The sequence below is a fragment of the Numenius arquata genome, chromosome 1 (genome assembly GCF_964106895.1).
Source record: "Numenius arquata chromosome 1, bNumArq3.hap1.1, whole genome shotgun sequence".
Taxonomy (NCBI): Eukaryota; Metazoa; Chordata; class Aves; order Charadriiformes; family Scolopacidae; genus Numenius; species Numenius arquata.
Window position 1 is genome coordinate 56,198,483 of NC_133576.1, and position 19,318 is coordinate 56,217,800.

Below are 19,318 nucleotides of genomic sequence, written 5' to 3' on the forward strand. Positions count from 1 at the left end.
GCATTTCTCTTGTATCAGGATATTGAACAAAGGCTTAATCCAGACTTAAATGTTTCATGCTAATTTGGGCATTTTGCTGTCATGATATGCTCTTGTAGGCAGCCTCTCAGCTCTCCTAAGATCTAAATGGGGCCCAATGAAAGAACCTACAATTAAATTTTACACCAAGCAGATTCTGGAAGGTCTTAAGTATCTCCATGAGAACCAGATTGTACACAGAGATATAAAGGTAAGATTTTCTTTAGTCTGTCTTGTGTGATTTGCTTTTTGTCTTATTTGCTTCAGTTAGTTTTACTCTAACCTGAAGTAGAATTTTTAATAGGATTTCATGGAAGCTTAAAACAAAAGGAAAGAATAAAACAAACCCTTCTCTCTGGTGCTCCTGGAAAATAGTCCTTTGTAGAAAGGTATATTATAAAGATAACCACAAACTTGAAGGAGTATTGAGATTGGGATTTGAAATTTGTATTCATCTTGTCTCCCCTCCCCGGTCCCCCCACCTCTCTCTCTCATCCAAACCACAGGGGGATAATGTTTTGGTGAACACCTATAGTGGTGTGGTAAAGATATCTGATTTTGGTACTTCCAAACGGCTAGCAGGAATCAATCCATGCACCGAAACATTTACAGGTAAGACTACTTTAGCAGCATTTATAAGGGTTTTGATGGTAGACTTAAAGTTGGAGCCAAGAGGCTCTTTGGATTTGCCATGAAAATATGGGTATTAAAAGTCATAGTCCAAAATTAAATTTTGGCCCAGGAAGCCACTATTAAGGCTGATTTCTACTGTGGTTGGAGCAGATACTAGAGGAAGATCATTCTGTCTTTGCCTGTGCTTTACATACTCCTTAGTGGCTTTTTAGCAACTGGTTATTATTAGAGATGATACATAGAGAAATGGTATCTGAAGAAAAGTCACCTCCCCAGGAGGTAAATCTTTCCTTGTGCCCTTCTTCTTTGTTCTCTTCCATGTATGCAGCCCTGTTTGTGCCTCAGATACGTAATTTACTGTAAAAATAAATATTTCACGTAAGTTCTCATTTTGGCTTTAAAATCAGTAAACAGGTAGCTATAGTCCAGAGGGTCTTAAAATGTCTCTTGCAATTTGTTTTGTTCCTTAACTCAGGACATAAACTCTGTGGATTTTAGACATTAGGTAATACAATCACATGACTGAAGAACCAGAATTCTAGTGGTTTAAATGTTATATCTCTCCATTTAAGACACACAGCCTGAGGGCAAAACTGTGGCTGGAACTTTTGTTCTACAGCAGTCGCCTTTAATGAACATAGTAATATCCAATCCACGTTATCTTCACCAGATGTCCTTTACTTAATAGTTCACAGCTTTACCACAGTGCAATTTTATTGTATTCTTAAGAAGAAAATTAATTTAAAGATGTCATAACAGAGCTGGTAGGAATTCATGTGGGAAAGGTACTGTAGTGTTTGGAACACTCAGAACATCTGTAGGTTTCTTCGTTGGTGTGGACTGTCTTCCTGTAAAGACCTCTTGTTAGCTGTGTTAGTATATGATTGAGTATCAGTGATTCCAACTTCACCATCTTTTTTTTTCGTTTCTACTGTTCTTTTTGTTTATCCGTATTGTAACTAGTATTACAGTTAGACTGTCTACAGGCAAACTTCAGATTCAGCTGTTAAGAGCTAACTATAGGCTTAGACATTAGGATCTATTTTGCCAACATTTATAATTTGCCAATATTTATATTTTTTTTTTGTCAGAAATCCCATGCACATCCAAAAGATTTCCTGGAATTGCAATTTATGATGGGTCCCCATATTTTTTTTAGTTGTGCAATTGATTTACCTTGATTGCAACCTTGATTGTTTTTGTGTAAACTTGATATTTTTTAAAAAAAATAAATTTTGTCTTTATTATCTGATATTTACAAAAGTATCTTCTTTTTGCAATTCTCTATTATTAGTCTTCTCATTATAGGTGTAAACATATGAAAAATTATGATCATGACTGTCTGTCACTTTTGCAGATTTTCATCACCTGTTACACGCATAATCTTTAAAATTTAGTGTCTGCAAAAATTGTTTGATATAACTTTACATTCCGGGGAAGCATTTGGGTTATGTGGTGAATATACATTCAGCAGTTTGAAGCCTTGTATTGGGTGGAGAAGATAATTTATAGAAAAGATGTTAAAACATAAGTTTCTCTCTAGTTTTCAGTGCTGATGCAGGAAATCAAATATTTTGGCTATACAGGTTGCATTTGGCAACTTTTGGGTTGCTTAGTGGTGTGTTAATTCTCTTTAATGAGAATGAAGACTATAACACTTGACTATTCTTTTTGTCCTGACTAGGAACCTTGCAGTACATGGCTCCAGAAATCATTGATAAAGGACCACGAGGATACGGTGCACCAGCTGATATCTGGTCACTGGGTTGTACCATTATTGAAATGGCAACAGGCAAACCTCCATTTCATGAACTAGGGGAGCCTCAAGCAGCAATGTTTAAAGTAGGTACAGCCTTTTTTCTATAGAGTTTATGAGTTTTCAAATACTAACTTAATTTTTTCATATTAATTTAATTGGCAGTAACCTTTTGTTATATGGGTTGTTTTGCACAAACCCACAGTCTGACCTGTGTTCTTAATTCTCACGGAATGATCCTTCTCTGCTCTAAGCTGTATTGCTCTAGGGGGTAATAATTTATTTTTGTGCCGGAAATAGGTCATGACTCAGAGCAGCAACCTGAAAAATGAGTGAAGACTTACGAAAACTAATATTCTCTACCCTCTTGCTTCTGTCATCTCCTGCTCTTGGTTTATGATTTCCTTCTGAGCAACCAGTCTCTCCAGTGATGACAGCCAAGTTATTTCTGCTCCTTTAAGTCTTTTTTTTTATGAGCCTCCCCCCACCCAACCTCCCTGAGGATCTGCTTGCCTTGTCTTTCAAAGGCCTGGTCTCTGCAGCATGGTGGGAAGCTGTGGTGGAAGGGGGCAGGGGGCTAACTTCCCAGGATTTCTGGTATGTACTGAAGGAGTAAAATACTCTGTATTTTACATCCTAAGTCCTTTTGGATCAAAGCTACCTCCTCAGTAAGCTGTTGCCTCTAGTACTTTGTTTCTCTTAGTGTATCTGATTTCAAATGCACAAATTAACACTCGAAAAGAGAATGCTTAGGATAGTTTTGATAATAAATGTATTTAGAAAAAGTTACTTGTTCTAACTCAAAAAATAACAGGAGTGTAAAAGCTATGATGTGATAATGCATCAAATATGCAGACTGAAAATTTTTGGTTCTTCTGCTGGCTTGTAGTAGACCATTAGTAAAGTACTGGAGTTTGCACCTATGCTTCAGAGTCCTCTTTTTTTACAGTGGAGAAAATATCAATTCATAACCCATCAAACTGCTTTAAAGTATCAATATTGTTAATTCTTTTGTGTATGCTGTTGAAATGTGCGAGCATTAGTATAATTATTACTGGAACTATGGTAGCAAAATCAGATCTTTATCAATGTGTAGTAAGGTGGGCTGCAATTCAGCATGATATGTAACGCCATGTGTCATACTAGGCCTGCGAGTTGTCCCATGCACCACAGCTAAAAGGCAAAAAAAGGGATGGTTATGTATTTTGATGTAGTTATTTCAACAGCATAATATGTCACCTTGGTGCTGTCAACTTGTGACACTACATCAAAAGAAACCTGCCTGGATGAACATGTTTTGGTTCACTAAACCTTTCCTGAGGGAGCCATGGGAAGAGACTTTTTTCCACATCATTGTAAATGTCAGATACAGTTCTGTCGGCAGATGCCTTTTCATCTTATGTATCTGGCACGTAGTTGAACTGTTCAGTGAGTTACACGTCTTATTTTTTAGCACAGTTTATTGAACTGTCAGGAAGCACTAGTTCAGTTCTGGGTGCTCGATGAGCTCTGTGCAGGCTCATGAGGTGACCTCTGGCAGGACTGTCCATATATCTTGCCCATGAGCACTTCCAGGCCATAGAGCTGTGTTCTGAAGTCTCAGAATTAGCATTTTTAAAAATTCATTTCTTGCCCTTCTTTCTTCAAGGATATGGCAGAGTTTTTAGCATTGTTATTGCAGACTCTGTTAATGTGCTACAGTCAAGCATTTGGTTTTGTTTTCTGTTTCCTGGCTCTGCTGGGACCTGCTTGACACTGCCTCTTACTGGGCACCATACATTGCAAACTGTGGTTTCTTTTTGCTGTGTAATAAAAGCAAGCAAGCTGGAAGCTAAGTTTGAAGCCAGGAATGAAGCAGGCCAACTGGACAAGCACATAAAAAGAACAGAAGCCTGGAAAACTTGGGATGTTGAACTTCTGAGGTCTCCACCTCCACGCATGCACACTTGTCGTGCATAGCGCAGGTGAGGAGAGGGAAAGTCTGAGTCAGGCTGCGCAGTCAGTGGAGAGACTGCAAATGACCAAATAGTTGGACAAAGTAGAGAAAAGGGGGCTAGAGGAAACAGAACTGGAAATAAATCCTGGCTGAGTGCACATTATCTGGTGTTTTACCTGTGAGCACAGCATGCGTGCATCTGGTGAAAGGAGTGCAAACAAATGACGTTAAATGGAGATAAATTAATGTTGCGACAGAGTTTAAGAATGCTTGTGACAAAACTCACTGTCCTTGAGCCACAGAGATAAAAATCAGAGACATGCATTCAAATTTCCTCGTCCTGGTTTGGACTGGGTTTTGTTTAGTGTGTGAGGTTATAATAGCAGCTTGTGACACTGCCCCCACTGAAGCTGGGTGTGTGAGCCTGTCTCCAGAGTGCACAAGGAGGAGTGAGCTGACCACAGAGACAGATGTGTTGTGAAGAGTTGTCAGAGCACAGCAAGCAGGTGGCTGTCTTCTCTCTGTGCTCCAAAGCAAAAATCTTGCCAGGCTGAGGTTCTGAAGCGGTGAAACTATATACCCCATTTATAAAGCACCATCCAAAATGTGCGTGGGATTTTACAAATCAGATAAAGATGCTCCATCAGACAAGGTGAACGTATAGATGTTCTATTCTGCCAAAAGGACATAACATCAATTTATTTATTTATTCAATACATCAATTTAATGGTAGAGGTTAGCAAGTTGCATATATTAAAAATGTTTCATGCAGGAAATACTGAGTTTTGAATGTGCTTAGAGTCGTGGTTTGGAAGGGCTTAATGCATTATTAGCATTTTAATTCTGCCCTGTCATTGGAACAGAAGCATGACTGCTCAGCATTTTTTGCTTCAGCTTGCATTAAAGCTGAACCACTATTGTGAGTGCCTAATGGTGCCATAGTGCGTTAATGCAGCTGTATAATGAGATTATTTAAACAACTCTTCATTTTAGCAAGCAGCTGGCACTTGTTTAACTGCTGGGCTACTATCTCCCTTGTGGCCACTATCTTTCTGCTTGTTCTCCAGAGCCTGTTTTATGTAACGATGCTGACACTACAAGCCATAATCTTGCCAGATAGATGCCATACAGTGCACATGTGTTATACAGCTCTCATTTCAAAACATCTATACCAAAATTGGCATTAGAGAATATGAAGACGGTGAAGGAGCTGGAAAAATCACTAGGGAGCAACCTGTAGAAGCACACTTTTCATTACTTAAAGAGTGGGGGGTCTTGTTAAACCTTTGGACATCGTGTGATTTTTCAGTTAAGTAACACTGAAAGGCTAGGGAAGACATCTGGCCTGAGTGCTGCCGGGGGCGGTGAGAAGGTCTGGCAAGGTCATTGTGAGCATTTGTACAAGAAAATTTGGCAGCAGCAGGAGCAGAACAGGTGCAGGCCCCAGGCAGTCGGTGCTAGAGGAGGAAGTTATTCCTGTTCCTGGACACGAATGTGCTGGAGGAGTCAGCAACGCAAAGATCCGGTACTGGGCAGGGGTGATGGGAAGCGTATGCAATAGCTGGAGGAATTGCAGTTCTCAATGCTGGTAGAAGCAGCAGCATTTGAAGCACTCGGTGTTTGATTGCCTGATCCCAGATTGCCTGAAAGTAGATGGTTAGATACATCACTAACTTGACATTTGTGTAATACCACATGGACATTCATGCCATGTTTACAATGAAGCAAAACAGGATCAGAGCCTTGTCTCTTCACTGCTCTGTGTGGGTACCTGGATTGCTTGTTTTCCACCAGAGTCTGCAAGAGTGTGCGAAATCATGCTAAGAAAGCTTTAGCACATCATTTCCTTGCAGTCTTTTTAGCAAAATTAGTTTGTTTAGTGAAACTCATTTGTATCCGTATTTTACTTGCAGGTTGGGATGTTTAAGATTCATCCTGAAATTCCAGAATCACTGTCTGCTGAAACAAGGGCCTTTATTCTGCTCTGTTTTGAACCTGATCCTAGTAAACGTGTTACAGCATCTGATTTGCTCAGAGACTCATTCCTGAAACAAGTAAACAAGGGCAAGAAAAGCAGAATTGCATTCAAGCCTTCAGGTAAGGAATTATCAGCCAAATCTCAGTCAACATCATCATTAAGTGTTATATAAAAGATTGGAATCATTAAGCACTTTCTTTTACTAAGGACATTCCTCGTGCTAGGAAAGCAGCAGGAACTCAGCTGTTGAAAGTGCCTGTGATTTGTAATTAGGCATATTTTAATTTAACAATTCCCACAAAAATATGGTCACTTGCTTATTTTGTGTTTTGCTTGCCGAAACCTCCCAACGCCGTTTTTGCTCTCCCCAAAAATAAATGCCTCATTTATAGCAAATTAAAATTAGAAAAATCACATTCGGTGAAGACTTTCCAATGCAATTCTGCATTTCAGATTTAGTTATATACACTTCAGAGATCTGAGTTTTATAGAGTAGGTGCTCGGCACCTGAAACCACGGGCCTATTAGGTGTTTGGGTCTACAAGGATCAGCATTTTCAAACTTGCTGTGTAACTTGGAAATTTGGCACATAAATGCTGAAGCAGTTGTTTTAGTGGGTTGTTTTATCTGCCTTCCTCACCTCGATATATCAGCCACTTCCTCAGTGATAACAAATCTTAATATAGACCTGCCAAATAAATAATTAGTGTTTCAAGGAACTGTCCATTTAAAAACAAGCAGCTGTTGGTCTTGCTGTTTCTTTCCTCTGCCTGCACACACACATGCATGCACTGCCAATGCAAATTGAATTGCTTCCCTTTTTGAGCTTTTTTCCCCCTCAGCAGGGAACATTTGAAAGAATAGAATTCTAAATGGAAAAACTAGCAAAGAATTTATAACATCTAGCTGAATTGGTTTCAGCAAGGAAATGGGTATCATCTCCTGACCTGAGGGGCATTGAGAACCGCAATCGCTGCAGTTACACTGGGGTAAGGGGACAGCTCACGCTGCTCAGCCAGGGCAGTGGCAGTCAGGAGCTATTGGCAGGCTCTAGCCTTCTCCCCCACTGCAGTAATTCTCTCCTGTGGCCTTTTCAGCTCTTGCCTGAGGACATTTTCCTGGAAAAATTGTGTGGCGTTAGAAATGGCATTATGCATTAGAGCTTGCCTTGTTAGCAGCCCTGGGAGCAACAGGCTTTTTGTCAAATTCCAGGGAAAGAGCAGCTGTCTTCTGTATCCCCTCCTCATGCCTTCCTCCTTTCTTCTCTTCTGCTCATTGATTAGGTTATGGAGCTCCTTCAGATGGCCTGAGGATCTGGTGCTGCAGGGTTAAGCATTGGGTTGCAGCAAGAAGCAAGCTCAGTGATGGCTGTGGACATGAGCACAGTGGGCAAATGCTATGAAAACTGTCTGTTGGGTGAGGGGAGGGAAAGGCAACGTGGCTCGCAGCCGAGTGTGTACTTCGCTGTGCCAGAGCTGGGGAAAGCTGTGCTGTCTGCCACAGCCACTTCCAAGGGGAGTTTAGGGGCGTAAGGCAGGTCCTGGCCCAGCAGTTGTCACAATCTCACCTCCAGCAGTTCACTGTCTCCTCCCTGTACAGTTTCTCTCGCTGCCAATTTCCTCAGCTTTGCCTCCGTCTTCCCATCCTGTTTCTATAACTTTTTTCTTTATTTCTTCCAATAATAAAGGCAGCCCAGAGCAAATCTCAGCCTTTACTCTTGGGACAGCAACTTTCAATTTCTGTACTGCTGAGACACCTTGAACCAGTTCTCGCAAGATGACATATATTGTTTCATTTCTCTGACTGTTTAACCTTGGCCATTTGAACATCAGTCATGTACCATGGAGTATGTCAGAGCCTTCTGAACAACTCTTAACTTCTAGCTCTTTCCCCCACCTCCACATAATTTGTAGCATCAAAAATTTTTGTGATATTTTAGCTCCATGGATGCATGCACTCTGAGTTCACAGAATTTCTTCCTTACCTTTTTTGTCACACAGCTGCAAAATGGCAATCAGGATTACAGCAAGCTCTTGGTATCTGTTATGTTTTTTTATTTCTTCTTACTTTCAAAATGAATTAGAAAGGGACAAGAGATTTCCTTCAGGTTAGTTCTAGGGTTCTAAGGGAGACAGTCCTTACTGAGGGCAAGGGGACATGCGAGCGAGGCAGATGCCTGGGGTGTCGGAGAGGGAGCAGGTATATGTCCATTAACATGGTTGGGCAGAGGTGAGAAGGGCGGGTAGCGGAGTGCTCTCTGCTTAAAGATATGTCTGGTGAAGCAGCTGATGGTAACCTATTGGTTTGATTCAAGTTCTTTAAACAGCTGTATATCCGGTTGTACCACTTTGTGAGACCAGCACCAAGGGGGAGTGTGTATGTATCTCTGTGTGCGGGCGCAAGAGAGGATAACAAAATGGCATTTCATATGACTATCTAGCTGCTTTGCTGTCTTTGGGTTCAGCAGTTAGCTCGCTCATACTTTCTATTGCTTACACGTATAAGGATTTCGAGTTGTATTGCTGCTTTCTATCAACAAGGCTACTTCTCCCTCACCCATTTTGCAAAACGAGGTCTTCATATCACTGAAGATGATCATGGTTGTTTTAAGCACATTGCCCTTTCCTGCCTAGTTCTGTTACGTGTTTTACAATGTCTGTTCCTAGATTACAATCGTAATATGTCCCTCCCACTGCCGATCCACGGAGAACAGGCTGGCAGTAGCAGCAGTGAGCATGGCTCTGTTTCGCCAGACTCTGATGTACAGCATGACATATTTTTCGAAAGGCCAAAGAGATCCATTTCAGAGATTCAGACAAAGCATCCCATTTCCCATTTACTAAGGTAAAGCATTTGCTTGTCGCTTGACACCCAGGAGAGATTATGTGGATTTAGTTCACATTCTATTTTATCCGAGGGCAATTTTTTCAAGTAATGACTAGATAAGTGGATGTGTTAAAAAGCAAGCGAGTTGCATAGGCAAGTTACCAGTTAATTTAAATATTTTCTATATTTAATTAATGAACAATGATTCTTTCTCCCTAAGGTTTTCACGTACTTATGTACTTTTCCCTCCCTCAGTGAATACATGTCAGTCGTCTTATAGGCTGAGTGAATATGGATTCAGGAATTAGCAGAAGAGTTGACCCTTCCATGTACTTATGAAAAAATGTGGGAAAAGGGCAGCAGAAAGATAGTTCTGCTGCTCAGAGAGCATAAAGCAGAATGACTTTCACACTTTCAAATGAGCGTGTTACAGTATGGGGCCAGAATAAATGAATAGTTATCTCAGTCCAGGTTTTTCAGCACTGATTCCCAAAACTGAACCAGTGCTGGGTGGCATTAATGCCAGCTTCCTGGAAGGATGAAATCAGCCTTTGCTTTTGGCTTCAGTGGGGTTTATGCCAGATGAGGATCTGAGCCATCTTCTGTCTCAGAATTAGTGTTTAACAGTCTGATCAATCCACTGCTGTAGTTTAACTCACTTTTTAACCTCCAAAGTCTCCCTGCTCGCTTCTGACGGTACTGCTGCGTTGCTAATGCTGAGATCTCTCTTGTGCCTGTGGCCCGGTTGCTGACGCAGCGTGCCTGATGAGGGCTCGGCCTCGGAGGACAGGAGTGCCTCTCCTTCCATTGAGGATAAGGATTCTGGTCTCTTTCTGCTGCGGAAGGACAGCGAACGCCGAGCGATCCTATATAAAATCCTTAAGGAAGAACAGAATGAAGTTGCTTCCAATTTGCAGGACTGTATTGCACAGGTAATTTCACTTCAGCTCTCCTTGTCCCACGTCAAAAGGAAAATGACAAGCCAGGTAGTATTATTCCTTTTATTAAAACTAATAAACAAAGGTGCTTGGATTATTCCTTCTGAATGTCTTTAATCTCTGAGACCTGTAACTGTGTGAGCCATTTGCTGTTGACTGAATGGAAAGCAAACACCACCTTTTGCTGCTGGGCTCTTGTTTTTTTCTGAGTGGGAAGTTTGGGGCGTTTGATGTGGGGTTGGGGGCTGAGGTTGGTGGTTTGGGTGGTTTCAATGTTGTGTTTTGTTTTGGCTTTTAAGGACATTTAAATGCAATGCCAGGTAGTAATAGGTATGATTTGATTCAGGGATAGAGAACTGATTAATAATTATTAATTCAAAGCATTTGTAAACTAGGTGCCAAGAACACAGTACATGAATCTTAAAAAACCTAAGGTAGAGGGAAGGGCTGAGTGGGAAGGTTTAGTGACTGTAAAGAGGAGCAAAAAAAAATCAGGTATTTGGTTAAGCCATAGCCAAGCAGTGCCACACATCAGTATCAGTACATTGCTTAAACTTCTCTACTTAGTGTCTGCTTCTGGTATGCCACTGACATGATCTATTCTTATGAAAGCTATGGTTTTTCACCAGGACTGCATGTACATAAAGGGGACAGTGATGACTCCTGTTGTGATGTCTCCAGCCAAACATTGGTCTTGGCGCCGACACTTGCAGCACCGCTGGTGGGGCCCTGCTGCTCCTAGGGCAGCTCTGGCCAAGCCCGGTGTGTGCAGCCAGCTCCGCACAGCACAAGGGTTTGCTTCTCCCCCATGACTCCTTCCCCTCATACTGCCTCCTGGTGCAGATGGGCTTGCACCAGACCCTGGGCGCTGCCGTAGAGCTCTGCAGGCCCAAGAGAAAGGCCCACAAACTCAGGCCAGGGAAGCAATTGGGATAAATTTCTGCTCTGAGCTTAAACTGCGAAGTAGCTCACAGCTTTACGGAGGACTAAAGTTCATATGGGGGATCTTGGTCGGAAATAAACACGGCTCTAAATATTTTCCAGGATAAAGAAGGATTATTTAGTAACAGCAAGTCCTACCTTAGTCTCCAGCTGCTCTGCAACACTGCTGCAATCATCTCTTTTCCATCATTTCTATAATACTTCTCCCTTTAGCTTTTAATTATCTAGGTTGTTGTTCTTGCAGGCACTTGGATGGCTTTAGCTGTAGGGGTTATGGACTGCAAATCATAGATGAACACTGGAGTCCTATCACTGTGTAATCTTAGTCCTTTTTCTGACTTATGATAAATGCATATATAAACATATTTTTTTGCCTAAGGAAATCAAATGTCAGCATAATTAGATATAAGTCCAGATTCAGTTTATTGAAAGGATAGCATCTAAAAAATTTGGGTCTCTTACCAACTCACTCTGCTCTTTTTATGGAGGAGAGCTGCCCTCTGCAGTACACTGCGGAAACATGTCGATATTATCTGGAACCTCTTCCCTTTGTGACAGCCACAGTAGAAGTAGACTCTAATTTATTTTTTGGAAAATAGGTATTACTATTTAAAAAATTTTAGTTAGAAAAAGGTGGAAAATAAAGGCTTTATAGAAACAATTTCTGTGATTTCTGTGCATCAGTGTGAAATATACATGGGCTAAGCTATAAATTGTAACCCTAAAAATACTAATGCTACTAATTAGATGTTTAATGATCTGGGATTTACTTGATATACATTCATTATCTTTACTCCAGAGCTCCGAAGAACTGCAACTTTCAGTGGCCCACATTAAGCAGATTATTGGGATTTTAAGGGACTTCATACGCTCTCCTGAGCAGAGAGTGATGGCTTCTACCATATCCAAGTTGAAAATGGATTTGGACTTTGACAGCACGTCCATCAACCAGATTCATCTGGTGCTGTTTGGGTTTCAGGATGCGGTGAGTTCCTTGCCTGGCGCAGGGGGAGAAGAATTCTTCCCGGGCAGAGCCCACCCCAGGGATGAGCAGCTTCCCCACTCTTCCTCATTCCTCTTCCTCCTGGTATTGTAGAGGGGCTTGAATGTCACATTCGGGGTACTGTTTGAAAGCTCTGTAGCCCAAAACTGTCAAATCAGACCTTCAAAGCTGGGAGGGTTTTAGCGACTTGCGCAGTTGTTCCTTTATAACACTTCAGCTGACTATTGAAAAACAAGGTTCTCTTTCCTAAGGTGTAAACAAATGGGTTTTTTGCTGCTACTTTAACTTGCTTATTTACTTATAGGTGAACAAAGTATTAAGAAATCACTTAATAAGGCCCCACTGGATGTTTGCAATGGATAACATAATTCGCCGTGCAGTCCAAGCAGCAGTCACTATTCTTATTCCAGGTAAATCAAAGCAGCTGAAAATAATCTTTTTTAAAAAAATGCTGTTGGTATATCAAAGAATTATAGCAAATGGAAGAGTTCAGATGTTTAATCTGTCATCATGCCATTAACTGCATCCCCTGTGCCACTACATCAAAGGCACAGGGGTCAGAATCTTGTAGAGAAAGGAGTGTTGATCTGGAGGATTAATGCTGTACTTGCGGTACAAAAGCACATAATGAGGAGATAACCAGTGGTTCTGCACCACCAGTGTGGGCCAACCATGAAAACAAAAAAAAAAAAGGCAAATTAAATTCAGCCCAAGCTGGAGCTTTTCTAGTAAGAAATAAAATGACTGTACAGCATTTTAATGACACCCAAGGTGGGTAACGCTGCACAGGTCTGGTTATGTGTTCTGAGAAATGATGACTGAGCTGTGGAACAGATGCAGAGAAGGGAGTGCATTAGTAAGAGGAAGAGTATGATTTTGGCCTACAGATGGATAGTAGGAAAAAACACCGCTACCGAGGAGGATAAATTATGAAGAACTTTCTAGGAATAAGTCTAAGTTGGAAATTTGCAAGTAGGTTTTAACTCTTTGAGGTGCTGAGCACCCCTTCTGGTATGAGAATGTTCTGAGTGCACTTAATGACGGTAAGCCCTTTCAGTCCCAAGTTGCTACAGCTTTCAAGCCAAATCGGCTGAATTTTTTAGGACTTCATTTGTAGAAGGAGAATGCCAGCTATTTTTTGATGGGAAGGGTGGCCATCTGCAGCAAGTTCTGAAAGAACTGGGGTTAGAAATGCTATCTGGAAAAGAGGAAGGCTTTGTAAACTTTTGGTTCAGAGCATAAGGGGAAAACATAATGCTTTTTTTTTTTTTTTTGGTTTGTGTTCTTTTTTTAAACACCTAAGCTTTGAAGGCTTTTTCATTAATACATTTTATTAACTGTCTTATAATTAATTTAATCACAAACGTATTTGTTATCTCTGCAGCTGTAATCCACAGCTGCCTACCTGTACTGGTAGGCTACAGCTGAGCTATTACAGTGCCACTCATTTTAGAAATGATGCCAGGGAATCTGTGGTCCAGCTCCCACCAGGCTTTGCTACTCGCCCGCTCAGGATTGTAAGAAAGCACATGGTGCAAACAGTCACTTCCTCAGCTGTAGCTTCCTGCCCGCAGTAATAAAGAACTGTAGTACCTCTGAAGCCAGACTTGTCCAAAAACATTCTTATTCTTACACTGTTTCATTTTACCAGAGCTTCGAGCTCACTTTGAGCCAGCATCAGAAACTGAAGGTGGGGACAAGGACGCGGATGAAGTGGAGGACAGTTACCAGCCCACTGAACAAAACGGGGCTGAGGATCCCGCCGTCACATCGGGAGTCAGCACCCTTAGTTCTGCGGCGTCACATGAGGCTCAGCAGCAGCTTAGCCTGGAGTTGGGCAGACTTAAACAAGAGACGTTAAGGTAACCCTCCTATAAAGAGGCTGGATTTATTTTCTTTAATTTTTCTTCTATATATCTTCTAAAATGTCTGAGAAAGCTCTCGGACGTTGCTTTCTACAGTGACATGTACATACGTAACATAAAGGCCACTCACCTGGTATGACTGCCTGGTGATACAGCAGTCCCTCCAGGAACACAAGCGGATTCAGAATACGCTGGCAGCACCAGTATGACAGCTCAACAAACAGCCTTCAGTACAACTTCTGTTTCCGTGTAATTGTTTTTTTAATTGCAGAATGTCATGTTGGATCTCTACTGTTAAGCAATTAGGCTTGTGCAACTGTGCCGGTTTCCTTCCTACTGCCACCTGACCTAGTGGCAGTGCAAGGAAAAGCCAGAGCAGCTCTGTCCTGGCTCACCAGACAGGCTACCCACTAATTAGCACAAGCAGAGCTCAGCAGAGCCCCTGTCCTGTTTCTCATGGGTTACGTTTGCAGGCTGCTGCCGGTGTGTTAACAGCTGAAGGTCCCGCTCTTCTTTATGGATGTGATGTAAATCTGTGATCAGAAAGTCCCTGGGAAAATATCAGCGTTACACCGTTGAGCAGTAAATTACAGCATAAAGGCAGCAGCTCTGTCCACAGAGGCTGCAAAACAATAGGAACACAATTTATAAGCTGTTTACTAAATTCTGCAAAGATGAAAGCCTTAGAGTGCCACCACTAAGCTGAGTCTCAGACAACCAAAATCAAACCTCTAAGCTGTAAAATGTTACTTAAGACAGTATCTCGCAAGCATCTCTGTCCTTTGGCAGTCATTAAAAAGGATAAATATTTTCTTCAGCCAGACTCACTCTCAGTACAGTTGTGTTTGATCTCTCTCAAATGCTGACAGGCTTTTGGAAAACCTCATTCAGAAGGAGAAAGAATATCAGACCCTCTTACGACAATCTTTGGAGCAAAAAACTCAGGAATTACGCTTGCTTCGATTAAAACTTAAACCCGAAGGTATGAGGAGATACTGCACGCTTTGACACTTGCACACAAAGATAATAGATGGTGTCCTTGTTTAAAGGCTAGAAGATGGTCTCTTTTAAGCTTCAATAGTGTGAAAACCACCACTTTTGCCCTAGTTTTGAGGTGTATTAACCTCTACTTTTGTTTTCTATTAAAGAGTCCCAATGGTCTGCAACAACTTTTAGAGAAAATGCAGACCCTGAGCTCACAAACTGGCTGAAACAACAAGGAGCAGACTTGGATGCCATTAAGAAGGTAAAAAAAAAAAACCACCCAAAAACCACACCTTTTAAAGAAAGGTCATTGTAGTCATAATTAGCAGTTTGGTTTCAAAATGGAATATTAATTTAAGAATAAATTTGTCTTTCAGTTTGCTGAAGAAGATTATACATTAAGTGCTGTCCTTAATGATATCACTAAAGATGATCTGCGGTATCTTCAGCTGCGGTAAGAAAGTACTTCTTAGTTCATTGTTAAATGATTAATTAAAAGTAGTTTGGACAAAATGCACGCAGCACAAATGCACGCAGCATGGGGAACAAACAAGAGGAGTTAGAGATGTGCGCACGCCTCCAGGGCTACGACATTATTGGCATCACCGAGACGTGGTGGGATGGCTCTTACGACTGGAGTGTTCGAATGGAGGGTTACAAGCTCTTCAGGAAGGACAGGCTGGGCAGAAGGGGAGGGGGTGTTGCCCTCTATGTCAAGGACCAGCTGGAATGTATGGAGCTTCACCTGGGGATGGATGAAGACAAGACAGAGAGCTTATAGGTCAGGATTAAAGGGAGCACGGGGGCAGGTGATGTTACAGTAGGAGTCTGCTACAGGCCACCAGATCAAAGTGGCAGCGAGGATGTGGCCCTCTACAAACAGATAGGGGCAGCATCGCGCTCACACGCTCTGGTCCTCATGGGGGACTTCAACCACCCCGACATCTGTTGGAAGGACAACACAGCAGAGCACAGGAAATCCAGGAAGTTCTTGGAATGTGTCGACGACAACTTTCTTCTACAAATAATAGAGGAACCAACGAGGAAAGGAGCAGTGCTGGACCTTGTCCTCACCAACAAGGAGGGGCTGGTCGGGAATGTCAAATTCAAGGGTAGCCTCGGCTGCAGTGACCATGAGATGATAGAATTCAAGATTCATAAGGCAGCAAGGAGGGTGCGCAGCAAGCTGGCTACCCTGGACTTCAAAAGAGCAGACTTTGATCTCCTGAGAGATCTGATTGGTAAGGTAGCGTGGGAAAAAGAACTGGAAGGGAGAGGGGCCCAAAAAAGCTGGGTGGTATTTAAGGATTGCCTCCTCCAAGCTCAGGAGAGGTGCATCCCAAAAAAGAAGAAATCGGGCAAAATAGCCAGTAGGCCGGCGTGGATGAACAAGGAACTGCTGGATAAACTCAGGACCAAAAAGGAGGCCTATAGAGGGTGGAAGCAGGGAAAGGTAGACTGGGAAGAATACAGAGAAGCTGTCCGAGTCACCAGAAACCTGATCAGGCAAGCGAAAGCCCAGGCAGAACTAAATCTAGCCAGGGATGTGAAAAATAACAAGAAGAACTTCTATAGATATATCAGGGATAAAAATAAGACGAGGGAAGCTGTGGGTCCCCTCCGGAAGGAAACGGGAGACCTGGTCACCCAGGATATGGATAAGGCTGAGCTACTGAATGACTTCTTTGCCTCAGTCTTCACTGGCAAGGGCCCTAACCACACTGCCGAAGTCACGGAGGGCAAGAACAGGGGCTCTGGGAATGAAGAACCACCCACAGTACAAGAAGACGAGGTTCGAGACCTCTTAAAGAACCTGAAGGTGCATAAGTCCATGGGACCTGATGAAATCCATCCACGGGTCCTGAGAGAACTGGCGGACGAAGTTGCTAAGCCCCTCTCCATCATATTTGAGAAATCGTGGCAGTCTGGTGAAGTTCCCACTGACTGGAAAAAAGGGAACATAACTCCAATATTCAAAAAAGGAAACAAAGAAGACCCGGGAAACTACAGGCCGGTCAGTCTCACCTCTGTGCCTGGCAAGATCATGGAGCAGATCCTCCTGAAATCCTTGCTAAGGCACATGGAGAATAAAGAAGTGATTGGAGACAGCCAACATGGCTTCACCAAGGGCAAATCGTGCCTGACAAATTTGGTGGCCTTTTACAATACTGCCACAGACTTGGTAGACAAGGGCAGAGCGACTGACGTCATTTACCTGGACTTATGCAAAGCATTTGACACTGTCCCGCACGACATCCTGGTCTCAAAATTGGAAACTCATGGATTCGATGGATGGACCACTCGGTGGATAAGGAACTGGCTGGATGGCCGCATCCAAAGGGTTACAATCAATGGCTCAATGTCCAGGTGGCGGCCAGTAACGAGTGGTGTTCCGCAGGGGTCGGTACTGGGACCAGTACTATTTAACATCTTTGTCGGTGACATGGACAGTGGGATAGAGTGCACTCTCAGCAAGTTTGCTGATGACACCAAGCTCGGTGGCGCAGTTGACACGCTAGAGGGAAGGGATGCCATCCAGAGGGACCTAGACAGGCTGGAGAGGTGGGCTCGTGCAAATTGCATGAAGTTCAACCAAGCCAAGTGCAGGGTCCTGCACCTGGGACGTGGCAACCCCAGGCACAAATACAAGTTGGGTGGAGAATGGCTGGAGAGCAGCCCCGAGGAGAAGGACTTGGGAGTGCTTATGGATGAGAAGCTCAACATGAGCAGGCAGTGTGCACTGGCAGCCCAGAGAGCCAACCGTGTCCTGGGCTGCATCAGGAGAAGTGTGGCCAGCAGGTCTCGCGAGGTGATTCTGCCCCTCTACTCTGCGCTCGTGAGACCCCTCCTGGAGTACTGTGTCCAGCTTTGGAGTCCTCAACACAGAAAGGACATGGACCTGTTGGAACGGGTCCAGCGGAGGGCCACGAGGATGATCAGAGGGATGGAGCACCTCTCCTATGAAGACAGACTGAGAGAGCTGGGGTTGTTCAGCCTGGAGAAGAGAAGGCTCCGGGGAGACCTTATAACAGCCTATCAATACCTGAAGGGAGCCTACAGAAGAGCTGAAGAGGGACTCTTTGTCAGGAAGAGCGGTGACAGGACAAGGGGCAATGGTTTTAAATTGGAAGAGAAGAGATTTAGATTAGATATAAGGAAGAAATTCTTTACTGTGAGGGTGGTGAGGCACTGGAACAGGTTGCCCAGGGAAGTTGTGGATGCCCCATCCCTGGAAGTGTTCAAGGCCAGGCTGGATGGGGCTTTGAGCAACCTGCTCTAGTGGGAGGTGTCCCTGCCCATGCCAGGGGGGTTGGAACTAGATGATCTTTAAGGTCCTTTCCAACTCTAGCCATTCTATGATTCTATGAAAAACCAACAAAACCAAACTTTTAGAAGTTTGGCTATTCAAATAGGTCAGCGATAGTTCAGTGGTGGCTGCTGTGAATTTCATCTCTGATTTTCTGTTAGTTTTTCACATCTTAACTGACACGGTCTAACAACTCCACCCAGGGTGCTTCAAGCCATATAAGTTTTGGCATTTATCAAGGTTGGCAGCTACTTAAGGCTGATGTCATCATATGGAAAATAAGCATAAAGAACTTATTTTTCCTACCCATCGATTCAAGGCCGTTCATCATCATTCTGTTAACCCCTGGCTGACCTGGAAGAAGTCATTTTAGCCATAATCTTAAAGAAGCGTAGTGTTTTCTGTGTACTGTCATAACTGGTGTATCCTTGGGATTTCTAGATTTACTTCTTGCTTGTTTAAAATAATGGAGATGAGGGAAGAGTCCCTAATCCTTCTCCATTCTTCTTCATACAGCGGTGGTCTTCTCTGCAGAATTTGGAATGCAATAGTAAACCACCGACAAACATCTGGTAAGACCTCAGTGCAGAAGGTTAACACTTCGGATGGAGAACGTGTAAGGGTAATAAACAAATGAAAGATACATTCCTAACACTTAAATTATTAGATGTACATATATATGTATAGTGGCATTGCAGGTTTTGCACAATTACGTGGCTTGTTTGACCATCAGTGTAATACGCAGTGAATAGTAACAGCTTCTAATTCGGTGTCAATGCACTTAAATTATTTATGACAGAGTAATGCAGTAGTCAAATGCTTATCAGTGTAATATAAAGCATTAGCTGAGAAAAAAAACACTTGTCTGCAAAACAGGTAGCACACACCTGAATTGGCTTTAGCATTGTGAAAACTGTGAACTTGAAATGTGTTACAGTTCTGCTGTCTGATGGGTTGAGCAGGGAGGGGACATATGCTAGAGCATATGTCACTCCTTTAGAGATGAATGTATATAGCTTTTTGTATTAAAGCTACTTTCACTGAAGTACTAAGAAAAGCCTGGTGTCGTGTTTTCATTTAGAAACTTTTCTGCAGCAAAAATGTAGCATCTAAATGGCCTTTTGGTGGTTGT

The 19,318-nt window shown here is 42.7% G+C and overlaps 1 protein-coding gene across 2 annotated transcripts in view; it reads left to right on the forward strand.

The window, feature by feature from the left end:
- The window catches only part of MAP3K15 (mitogen-activated protein kinase kinase kinase 15), a 91,062-nt gene extending 71,822 nt beyond the window's left edge, over positions 1–19,240 (forward strand). For both annotated transcript variants that reach the window (XM_074151653.1, XM_074151661.1), the window contains 13 exons: positions 99–229; positions 525–630; positions 2,336–2,493; positions 6,257–6,440; positions 8,988–9,165; positions 9,905–10,079; positions 11,827–12,012; positions 12,335–12,440; positions 13,682–13,892; positions 14,765–14,877; positions 15,044–15,141; positions 15,257–15,333; positions 18,703–19,240. In XM_074151653.1, coding sequence (XP_074007754.1) covers positions 99–229; positions 525–630; positions 2,336–2,493; positions 6,257–6,440; positions 8,988–9,165; positions 9,905–10,079; positions 11,827–12,012; positions 12,335–12,440; positions 13,682–13,892; positions 14,765–14,877; positions 15,044–15,141; positions 15,257–15,333; positions 18,703–18,823 — 1,844 coding nt within the window. In that variant the 3' untranslated portion in view covers positions 18,824–19,240. The remainder of the gene's footprint in view (positions 1–98; positions 230–524; positions 631–2,335; positions 2,494–6,256; positions 6,441–8,987; positions 9,166–9,904; positions 10,080–11,826; positions 12,013–12,334; positions 12,441–13,681; positions 13,893–14,764; positions 14,878–15,043; positions 15,142–15,256; positions 15,334–18,702) is intronic.
- The last annotated feature ends 78 nt before the right edge of the window (positions 19,241–19,318 follow it).